The sequence below is a fragment of the Sturnira hondurensis genome, unplaced genomic scaffold, assembly GCF_014824575.4.
Source record: "Sturnira hondurensis isolate 20B ecotype Veracruz unplaced genomic scaffold, ASM1482457v3 Scaffold0004136, whole genome shotgun sequence".
In the NCBI taxonomy this organism is placed as follows: domain Eukaryota; kingdom Metazoa; phylum Chordata; class Mammalia; order Chiroptera; family Phyllostomidae; genus Sturnira; species Sturnira hondurensis.
The window spans coordinates 7,232,321-7,244,612 of record NW_028076767.1 but is presented as its reverse complement, the minus strand read 5'-3'; the positions used below and the strand labels follow the sequence as shown (position 1 = coordinate 7,244,612).

The 12,292-nt window shown below is 41.4% G+C and overlaps 1 protein-coding gene across 1 annotated transcript in view; it reads right to left on the bottom strand.

Moving 5' to 3' along the window:
- Positions 1–12,292, bottom strand: part of SATB2 (SATB homeobox 2) — a 176,287-nt gene that overhangs the window by 30,639 nt on the left and 133,356 nt on the right. The window contains exon 10 of the mRNA XM_037043686.1: positions 4,125–4,322. Within this exon, the coding sequence (XP_036899581.1) occupies positions 4,125–4,322 (198 nt within the window). The remainder of the gene's footprint in view (positions 1–4,124; positions 4,323–12,292) is intronic.

Here is a 12,292-nt window from a genome sequence, read left to right as displayed (position 1 = left end):
CTCGGGGCAGTAGTGCCCATGTTGAGGACCCCGGGTATGGAGGGGTCCACTTTACAAAGTGTGTTCAGAGCCTGGAAAGTCGCTGTCTACATAGCAGGGTCTTAAATGGGGAGAGACTAAGAGAACCCCAAAACCACTGGAGAAACCAGATGATTCCATGCGGCATCAAAGCTACAGGTCACCTGCAGAGCTAGGAATTCCTGGGGGAGAGCCACCTTACTTTTTCCGGACCCCCTGTCTCTGGGGCTGACAGTGCCTCTTAGTAACCCCAAGGCCAACCATAACCTGGCCTCACCTCTGAAGGGAAATCCCATCACCTCCATTTCTTGGTAAGCGTGCAAAGGCTTCTGCTAGGTGTTGGGGTTTTAAAAATCAATAAAGCACAGTGGTTACCATGGAGAAATTGGAACCATGGGCAAAGGCACATGCAGCTTTGGTGTGGTGGCTTCAGTGTAGAGCCAGAGTTGCAGGGGCAAGGTGACCTTACAGGGGCGGAGTGACACGACAAGGTGACGGGAGCGAGGCCTCAATGAAGGGATGTATGTGTGCGTGGACACAGAGGGTGGGAGATGAGGACTGGTCAGCAGCACATTGAGTGTGTGCCCTGCACAGAAGGCATCAGCTCCAGCCAAGCGGCCCAGTGTGTCAGAGCTTCTGGTTTTTTGAATTGTTATGTGAAACCTGGATTTTTAAGTGAAATCTCCTCATTTTTTAAATGTGAATTTAAAATTTTAAAACCCTCTGAGGGCCTTAATGTAAGCCTATCAATTTGTAAGCCATTTGCAAACAAACAGCAAGGAAAACTTCCTCTCTTCTTTCTGTGAAGGGAGAGAGGCTCTGACCCTCGGAAGCCTCTCAATGTCACCCAAAGCATAGACTGGGCAGGAAGGGACCGGAAGCCCCTCCTTCTGCCCAGCTCTGTGCAGGCTCTAATCCAACACACAAACATGGCGGCTAACTGTGCACAAAGGTCGTACCCTTGCTTCGTACCCTTACCACAGAAGAAAAACTGGGGAACAGTGCGCCCTAATTTTAAAGAAATTGAAATGGCACCCTTAGAGGACCACGGTGTGTGTGTTTTCATATGCTACACATACCAGAAGCTCTTCATTATCGCTGATTTCCCCCATAGTTAACAATTTAATAATGGTGCATTCCCAGCCTAATTAGACAAAATGTAACATTGGCAAACAAATGTGACACTACACATGAACTTTAAAATTCCTAAAACACGTAAGCAATCATATATCCTTAAAATTTCATTTGGTATAAGGCTACAAGTGAAGTTCAATCCTGAGTCCAATGGCCTAACTTTTGGACAATCACAGAGCAATTTTAGCAGTATGGGGCCTTTTCCAATACACCGCTTCCCAAAGCACAGAGGCTGTATCAGTTGCATTCTCCAGTCTCCAGAGTTCCAGTCACTTTTCTTTATTTTTCATATCATGACTAATAAGTAATTAATCTAAAACTTTGTATCTTGCTGACAGACAAAACGCAGCCTTCAGAGAGGCTATCCCTTGGACACAGGCACAAGGTAGAAGAGAAAGTGATGTGTCTGAACAGCTGCACAGAGGTACGGGCTCCAGGTCAAGCCACGGCAAAGTCAATGTAGGGAAATTTGCCCTATTTGGAAACTCTTTAGCTAAGATCTGAGTGACAGGAGTAACCTCTTACAAAATAAAAGAATTTTCTTAGTGATATCAGAAATTAATATGAATATATGCAAACTGCTTAAAAATGAAAACAAAAATTATAGACTCTTTAATTTATCATTGTCATTAATGTCATTATTATTGCCATTAAATATTGTTAGCATATTCTAGTTTTGACGTACTGATATAAAAGGTAATAAAACTCATAAATCAATTGTCTGTCTGGTTCTAAGATTTACTTTCCTCAGACTGGTGAATTAAAAGACAAAACATTATGTTGAATTTCCTTAGTTCCCTAAACATGGGGGCCTCATAGAAATGAGAATTTCTGGACCAAAACTGGAGACAGAAATGTATAGAAGCCAACCTCATCCAAATAAAGGGAAGTTCTGAATTACAATGGAGAATAGGTCTTAGTATTTTGTTACAAACTTCTCTAAATTTCCAACTTTAAAATAAAAATGAGATTTAAAATGGGGTGTTATTTAAAAATGTGTAGAATAAAATAGCTTTTCACTCCTTTTCTACTTGTCCTGGATTGAACTAAGATGACCCGTCAATGAAAAATCCACAGAAGCCAATGGCTCCCTGAAGCTAGTTTTTGGCTTTGTGTTGGCTGAGCATAAAAGTTTTGAGCAGTTTATATCAAAATAAGAAAATCGAAAGTGATGGAAAAATTTTTAAATATGATTGAATGTATACAGTTTATAAGATCTGTTGTCTGAGGCTATCCTTTTCATTAATTTGTTATTAAAATATTTTATTTCATTAAATACATGGATAATAAGTGGGAGCTTTCCTTAAATTTTTCATGCCAACTTATTGTCCTAAATTATAAGTTAGTGAACTTATACTGTGTCCCTCCTTAACTTCAATTTCTACTAAATCTCAAACTGTAAAACCACTGCTCTCCGTGTACTGACCTGATTGGGAGGTGGTGTGGTGTATGACAGAGGCCCGGCCAGGGAGGGACAAGGAGGGGCACGGTGAGTCCTGAAGGGTAAATCCTGGGGCTCACCTCTGAGGCATCACTCACCCAAGCATCAGTGCAGAGCCAGGATGGTGGGCTTCACCACGTGTCAGCCCACCCTCATCACCCACCCACTCTGAGTTTACTGTGCACAGTGTAAGACACGGCCTCCAAGTGCTTCTAGTTCTACGAATTCATGAGTTTAATCATTTGGACAATTTACTCTATAACTAAGGAAACTGACCAATGAGAACATGAAAGCATTGCCTGAGATGTCAATGTTTGGATGAAACGTGATGTAAGGGACCAATTCACTTCTGATGTCTCCCCCCAGCATGTAACAGTGGGCCAAGGAGAAAGGAGACAGGGAACTTCAGAGTAGAGCATCTCACGCCATCCTTAACCACCTCCTCTACACCATCTTGATCAAGAAAGTACACCCTGCCATTCTTCCATTCTCCCAATCTTCTCCTCCACTCTTTACACACACACACACACACACACACACACACACACACACACCCCTACATGCACTCCTGCCTCAACCTTTCTCTTCTGGCCAAACAAAAGGAGGTTCAGACAGAGGCTCTGAAGGGTCCTCTTCAGTGGCAGCTGGGATTGGCAGTATTGGGCAGTGGGACAAATGTCATCACCTACCAAAACAACCTGTGGCCAAAACTCCAAGGGCTGTAACCTTGGAAACCCTAGTTACCAGTAATATTTCTTCTGAAACTACTGATTTTTAAGTAAACTCAATTACTTGTAAAAAAATATTTCTCTCGATAAAACAAAGCCACAACACATGTGACCCAAATGAAACCAAAGATGGCAAAAACTCATTTTAAAATTCTAAGAATATATCAATAATTTCTCTCAATGATTTATTTGAGTTCAATGGTATTCTCAGTCAGGGATGTCCAACCTTTTGGCGTCTCTGGTGCATACTGGAAAAAGAAGAGTTGTCTTGGGCCACATATTAAATATATAAACACCAACGAAAACTGATGAGAAAAAAAGTGTTGGGGTAAATTTATGATTTTGCTTTGGGCTGTTTTCATAGCCATCCTGGGCTGCAGGAGGCTTGGACACCCCTGCCATGTGGATATTTTTTTCTGCAGCCCAATCAAACATTCTTTGAGGAATTTTGAATCATTCATTGTCTACTTCAGAGTGTTTCGTTAGAAAATGAACTGATGAGAACTATGAATTAGTTTTATGATTGGGAGATTTAATTTTGAATGAATGCACTTGCTTCATAATCCCACCAGAAGGATCTGCCTTTGGATTTGACTTCAGTTGTTTTTCTCTGTGTGAGCATACATGTGCACATGCACACGCACACAGTTAGACACACTGTTCCCACGGAGAGAAACGCACCCTTGTTCTCACGGACATAGCACGAGACCCCTTCCTATGGGAGCTCATGTGTGTACCCATGTGATGCCCCACAGCTGCCAGCACGAGCAGCCTTGCTCAGACCGGAAAAAGGGATCACTGACCTGCACCGGCTCAGGCGGGAGCTGGACCACGTGCTGCATGCGCTCGCTGTGGTGATGCCTGGACTCCTCCTCGTAGATCACATCCCTCTCATGCTGGGGAAGGTTCAGGAAGCGACGGATGGTACAGAGGTTCTCCCAGAGCGTGCGGTTTTCTGGGCTGGGGTTCTCCTTCCAGCGGAGCAGTTCACACAGCCACCCCTAGAGAGAGAAGGTCACTTGAGTTCACCCTGCGAGTGCAGAGCAGCAGAGGATGGCGTGACTGCAGTGAAGTGCTATCCCACTTTATTATGTTTTTTGTCAAAATTGTTCCCACCAACCTGGGGAGATACTGAAACAGCCTGATCACTCAAAAACCAACCAATAACCACATCGGTTTACACCAATGCCTGAGAATCTTCACTCCTGTTACCTTATCACCCTTCCTATCACATACATTCTTAGGTAATTTACACTTCCTCTGGAGAGATACTGGAGCAAGAATATAGCTATCTAATCCTCAGAAAAAAGTAATTTGTGTTGGACTGCTACAATTTTTTAAAGATTTTATTTATTTATCTTTAGAGGGGAAGGAAAGTAGAGAGGGAAAGAAATATCAATGTATGGTTGCCTCTCGTGCAACCCCTGCTGGGAACTAGCCTGCAACCCAGGCATATGCCCTGACTGGGAATCGAACCGCGATCGTGTGGTTCGCACGATCCAATCCACTGAGCTCCGTGCTCAATCCACTGAGCTACACCAGCCAGGANCCCTTCCTATCACATACATTCTTAGGTAATTTACACTTCCTCTGGAGAGATACTGGAGCAAGAATATAGCTATCTAATCCTCAGAAAAAAGTAATTTGTGTTGGACTGCTACAATTTTTTAAAGATTTTATTTATTTATCTTTAGAGGGGAAGGAAAGGAGAGAGGGAAAGAAATATCAATGTATGGTTGCCTCTTGTGCAACCCCTGCTGGGAACTGGCCTGCAACCCAGGCATATGCCCTGACTGGGAATCGAACCGCGATCATGTGGTTCCCACGATCCAATCCACTGAGCTCCGTGCTCAATCCACTGAGCTACACCAGCCAGGATGGACTACTACAATTTTTTAAAAATTACTCAATTGTATAGTATTCCACCCTAAGAAAAGAGTGAAGATGAACAAATATGTATTATGAGATCACAAATTTTAAAGAAGGAAAAACGTCCAAGTGTGAATAGCACCAAATTCTCTGGGAAGAAAACGGTCTTACAATTATCAATCATGCCACAAAACAGAAACAGCTACCCTAGCTAGAATAAAAAACAAGTCATCTATTTTTCTCCATCTCTGAATGCTTTAGGCTCTAGGCCTTGTCCACCATCACTTTCCCGCCACAGCCACACCTGCAGGAAGGTAGGCAGTTGGTCGGGTCACACCTGCAAACGAATGCCTCCCAACTCTGGCACCCGGATGTTCTCTTGCTTGCAACTGCATGAGAAAGAAAATGTAATGCAAATAATGATAGATTATATGAAAATAATACAGAGGATGCTGTCAACATCGCTCACTGACTCATGTCAAAATATTTTACCCAGTAGCTTTCTAACCCATCATTTCTAAGCTACTTCGCTAATTTTAAAAGCAAGAACTGTCCCACATCACGCCTCCTGCAAAAGAGTAAGGAATTTTCTTAAAAGGTGCATAAGCAAACACAAATGACTTTGTGAAAAATAAATCCCAAACCTCAACAAATTTCTATATCGTAACTTGTAAGCCAATGAAAGCTCCTGACACGCATTCTAAAAACCCCATATAATATCATAAGCCGTTGTTTGTCTGACACTCCACTGTGTCTTCTGCCTTTACCCCAAAAAAGGCAAGATTTGATTATCTCCGCTGCATCAGCCAAGACAGCAACACCAGCTGTTCTCATTGTGCAGCCTCTTCCTCGCGGCCTCCATGTTAATAACCTGATCATTCCATTTTCCCCTTCAACTGCTGGCCGCAGCACCACGAAGAGACAAAAACCCAGGCCCATCTGCAGCAGCTGTAGGCACTGAACTGTGAAGCCGCTGGGGATTTATAAACTAATCTGTAACACAACACTGCCTTGTTTTTACAAGTGAGAGGCCACATTTGCGCAGACCTGATCTTTTCTTACAATAAACTGGGAGCTGGGGAGAGTTAGAGGGTTAGGAAGAATGAAAACAAGATATCTAATCATTTGCTTGGAAATGGTTTTCTGCATATTTTCATAGTTTTTTTAACTCAGTGGAGAGACAGGTAATGGCTGATTTTCAAGGTGCAACATAGATGAAAACTGAAGACTAATTTTTTATCTCTATCAGAAAATAAATTGCATTTTAAAAACTCTCCTAGTCCCAAAGTGTTTCCTCAAGAGTTTCTTTGTACAGAGGAAAAGGATTCTTGAAATGGAAAATAAACCATCTGTGGAAAAAATAAGCTCCTATTTCTCTGTCTTTTCACAGATCTGAATAAGTCTCCCACTGAACTCTTTCATTTTTTTCAAACAGGTATGTTTAACATCCCCCAGGGGAAGCTAGGGCATGCAGACCAATCATTTAACAGAAAATAAAAACAAAACCTACATCTGTTAAAAGATGAAGTTCTGAGATACCCATACCTTCAGGAGGACAGCACCTGCTGTTCTGCTTAAGGGGTGAATTGCATTGTGGGAAGTCACAGCTTGAAAGGGAGACAGGTGACAGCTGAGTGGCATCTTCACTTATAATACTCAAAACGTCTCTCACAACGTTCATTGCCGCATTTGATTTATATGTGCTGTTATAATCTACACTCATTACAATCACTTAGAACAAACCACAGGCCTCGTTATGGACGGTGTGCTGTCTGCCATCGGTCTTTAAGAAGTGTAGTGCTCAATTTGCCCACTGACATGCAAGGTCCTGACCTTGAAGCTATTAGGGAGAGGATTAGACACAAGTGTGATCATGTGTGCAGACATAAGCAAACCAAATTAATTTCTGGCACAGGGAGGTAGCCAACAAGACCCTGTTCTTAGGGCACCAGAGAACTTCCTCAAATCCCTGATGGAGCTGAGCTAATAGCGTGTTTAAGGGAACCCGGTTTTGAAGATGAAGCACATTCATGGTATTTAGAGGGTTATTAATCTAGTTTCCCCACAAAGTGTTTGCTTGGCTGATCAGATTAAGGGATGGAGCCTTCACCAGTGCACCCCCACCACAGCAGGCCCCAAGAAATCTGTGATACTTCACAGCCTTGGACATATTGCACCATGTGTACCCAGCTGCTTCAATAATTAGCTTATGAATGTATCAGCTGGTTCTGTGATTTTTATAAATAATAACTAACCTACAGAGCAGAAAGGCTGTCCAGAGCCTTACACCAGCACAAAACTGCAAGGTGCTCTAACTGTAACTCGCTCTTCTACTAAATGCCCAGATTCCCTACCAGGGGAGCTCCTGCAATGCCACTCACAAGTATTTATTTTGCATTTGAAATGGCGATGTGTTTCTGTCAGTTTTCTCTAGGGCGGCCATGATTTGCCTTCTCCTCAGTCCCACTCGCTCACTCTCCCTATTTTATGCTCACCTTCTGCAAATCTGTTCTTCCACCTCATTTCCCATCTCACACTCCATCTTTTTAATCATAAGGATCCTCCCACCAGTCCATTTACGATGCTCATCTCTATTTTCTCCATTGGGTCTCTTATTCACTTGTTTGGTGGCTAATGAATGTGTGAGAAAGTGCCATACTCCTTCACGAACACACACGTATGCAACTGTGAGTGAACCCATCACAGAAGAGATAAAGAGTCCCCGCACTGGGATTTTTTTTCATTTATATAATTTTTGCATGCCATCCAAGAAAGTTTTGCAGTATCAGGCAAAAAAAAAAAGTGTAAATGTCAAATAAAACAGTGACAGATGACAGTATTCTCTATTGAATAGCACTGTTTCTGTCATGCATGTTCAATGGGAACTCATGAATTATTAATAAACAAATCTCCTTTTTCTGTTAAAAATCTCAAGTAGGTTTTTTGTTGTTGTTCCCTATGTGTTACGTGGAGCATTCCAGGAGAATTATTTTCACTTCAGAAATGCTGATACAGAAGTTCCTCTGATTGCCAGCCCGGGCCAGCTCTGTGAGCAGGCACCGTGAACTGAGGGCACACACCTAGATATGATTTCTCTTTTAATCTGGATATAAGTTTTGACCAAAAGTTGGCTAAATGTTCATGTAGTCAGTTCTTCTAGTACAGTAAAACTAAGGCTAGATGAACTGCCAGCATCTGAGCACACCTCCTACCTGCCGTGTTACTCTGCTGGCCGAAATGTCTCTTATGCAACCCCCAGCCCCCATGAGAAGCTTCAAGAGCATTCCAGCTGGACCCCTGAGACCACACTGCTAAGCTCCAGCTCCGGCACTAAATAACTGGATGACTTTTGGGCAAGAGGTCACCCACCTGGAGCTTCTGAGAACTTAACTGTAAAAGATGGTCTCCATATTCCATGATCAGTTACCCTGTCATTTTTTCAGGAATAGTAGATAATGATTAACTGTTAAAATACAAATAAGAAATCACCTTGACCAAGTGATCGAGGTCAACACCATCAGTGATGGCACAGCAACACTATGAACCCTATGACTTGATGCACTTTGAAGGACTTCAGTGGAATCATGACAAACCCAAACTGAGAGATGTTCAACAGAATAAATCAGTGCTCTGCAAAAATGGCAAGGGCATTAAAAAAAGAGGGACGACCAAGGAATGGTCACAGACTACAGAAAACTAAGAGGAAAACTAACAACAAACTGCAATGTGGTTCCTGGGTGAGGACCTGGCACAGAAAATGAACATTAGTGGGAAACTACTAAAATTAGAATAAAAGTTTCAGTTTATAGTATTAAAACAATGTTAATCTCTTGGTTTTGATTATTCCACTACAGTACTTTTTTGCTGTAAGGTTTACACACAGTGTAAGTGCAATGATGCCAAGAACTTTACTATTAAAACCCTTTTACCTTCAGAATCTAAACCCAGGGAAGGAATATACATTTCAATGCTGCGTCCTCGCAATCAGTGGTTAGAGTTCCCAAGCGCTCAGTGCATAAGCAAATGACATCTATTAACATCTCGTTTTAGCCATCTTGTCAGCCTCTCAAACAAATATATTTCCCTTGATAGAAAAAACAAGCCTGACCATCCTTTTCAACTATGCAGGTGAGGCAACATGTACATCCATCAAAATACAGTTTATTTACAAATCCACATGTTCCTGAAAAGTTGTGTGTCAATCTAAATTTACAAAGCAAATCATATTGTAAATGTATTAGGAATGCTTACTACTTGAAGAACTATGTCATTATTTCTTTTTGGGAGATGAATAATAACCCTGTAGTTTATCTTTTAACAAAGAGGTAGTCATTAATGATTTATTTAAATGAGATATCTCTAGTTCACAACTCAAAAGCATTAACAAAAAAAAATAAGAACCACAATTTGCTGCTGTTCCTCTTTTATGGTCTCGTCTCCCATCAGTTCCCCTATTGATCTTGGGCTCCTGGTACAGTGAATTATTTTCAGTCCCTGAATACCCTTGGTACATTCCTATCTCCATACATGGTCCAGGGGATATATACCTCATATGTGATTTCTCTTTCAGACTGCTTGTGTTTTAACCAAAGGATGGCTGAATTTATTTATAGAGTCAGTCTAGCTTTCTCAGTCTGATAAAACTGGGGCTGAGTTACAACATCTGAGCACAGCTAGTATTCCTCATGTCACTCTGCTGTCTGAAATGTCTCACATTTAACCCTCTGCTGCCCATGAGAAGCTGTACCTCAAGGCTCAGCCAACACAGTCTCATCCCAATCTATAAAAAACTGCTCTCTCCTGCATCACACAATTTGGTTGTTATTATTGTTATGAGTGGGCATGTCTGTGTTCCCATCAGAGCAGTCAGCTTCCTGATGAGGGTGGAGGGAAAGGGGTGGTTTCTTTTTCACATTATCACTTTCAGAGAAGAGTGTAGTTTCTTGCACATAAAAATTGCTCAATAAATGCTCATCAGATTGAACTGAAATCATTAGCATGCACAGAAACTAGCACAGAAGAATGCTGTACAGTCTCAAATTTGAAGAGTTATAGTTGGAAAGGGGGACTATTTTTCAGAAGCAACCCTGTCACTGCTCTGAGATTTGTTTTCCCGCCTGTAATGCATCAATGCCATAGAGAAAATGGGGTGATCCAACTTACACCACTACATAAGTGCAATCAGTGACAAAATTCTCTCAGAACATCAACTCAGTTTATAATCTTGTATTGAACATCCACCTACTGTGTACCATGCCATGTGTTGATATGTTATGTGTACCATTTAATTTCATTACTATTTTTTATGTAAAAAGTTAACTAAAATCATCAGCAAGGAAGTGAGTAATTATGACATTGAAGCTCAGAAAAAATGTCACCAAAAAGAATATGACATACAAGGTGATCCTTGAAAGATAAAGAAAGACTTCACCAGGTGGGGAGAGGACGTGATCAGAAGCACATTCCAAGCAAAGATAACACCATCAGCAATGCAGAGGCTTGCACAGTGAGCACATTGGGGATCAGGAGCAACTTTGCGGGGCTAAATGACTATCGAGAAATGGAAGCTGGGATCAGACTATAAAGAATACCACGCAAAAAATAAATTCATTTTAATCCAATGGGCCCTGGAAGTAACAGAAGACTTTTAAATATGATGAAGTTCACTTTTCTTTCTTTTTCTCCTTCTTGCCTCCCTCCCTTCCTCCCTTCCCTCCTTCATCCCTCCCTCCATAACAAGAAATCATTAGAGAAAACACTATGATAAAGTCAAGAACATCATGGACTCACAATGACCTGGTAGTAATAAAGTGCATACTTTATCAGCTTCATCCTCTTGGAATTTTCATTTGAAAAAATAAGGACAAATACACTAAGTACCATACCATATCAATCATTTTTTAATCTGTTCTCATCTTTTTGTCATTGTTTCTCTCTGTGTTTATCCAAATAAACACATATCTCTCTGTTGTTGTCCAAATAAAGCATTTGAAAGCTTTCCTGGATTAAAATAAATGAGGAAGGCAATATCAATTTCACTAATTTAAAAATTTACAAGTTTAAAAATGTCAAGTAATCAATAAATGAGTGACTACATATTCTCCAAGCTACACACCAAAATGCTGAAAATGTTCAAATGGCCAGTAAGGTCTTTTTTTAAAAGATTTTTCTTGGTTTATTTTCAGAAACAGGGGAAGACAGGGGGAAAGAGAGGGAGAGAAACATCAATGTGTGAGAGAAACACCCACCAGCTGCCTCTCACACACCCCCAACTGGGAACCTGGCCCACAACCCAGGCCTATGCCCTGACCAGCGATCAAACTGGTGACCTTTCAGTTCGTAAGCCAGTGCTCAATCCACCGAGCCACACCAGTGAGGGCTGGTAAGGCCTTTTAATACTGGCACTGTTTGAGTTTGAAGTCCATCGGATATAAGTTTGAATGCTAGCTCTAAAACTTAAGGTTAAATGATTGGGGAGGGGAAACAAGCTGGAAGAGTTAGGTTCCTGTCCGTGGTACTGAAATGTCACTGTGTACTGTTACTGGTACTTGTTTTCCTATCCCCAAAACACTAGTAAATGATTTCAGCTTCCTCATGATTTTTGCTTAAAAAATAATTAAGTCCTTAAAAAATAAGTTCTATATTGGTGAAAAATTCCCCAATTTTTCTAATATTTCATAATAAATACAAACCAGGATTTGCTCAGCAACAAACACAGGCTCAATCTCCAACCACAAAGACAAAGGACGGTTCTGCTGAGTAAGGCTGAACTGGCCTCAGAGGCAGGGCCTTGTCACAGTCACTACCGTTCCCCTTGATGTGTCAAAGGCAGAGCTGATCGTGAACCCAACCTACAGAAAATAAACAACAGCCCCCACAGTGTTTGCCCCTCTAGGAACCCAATGAATGAATATGTCGGCAAATGAACAATTTTTCAGGGGAATGACTCAAGCCTTCCTGCAACAGAAATCTAAAAGGACATTTACTCACCCACATTTTCAATACAGAAAATGTCAGCATATGTAACCAAAAGGAAATGTTTTCTGAGTGTCTCAAAAGAAAATTCATATTATTAACCACAGACAGTTCGCTTTCTAAATGG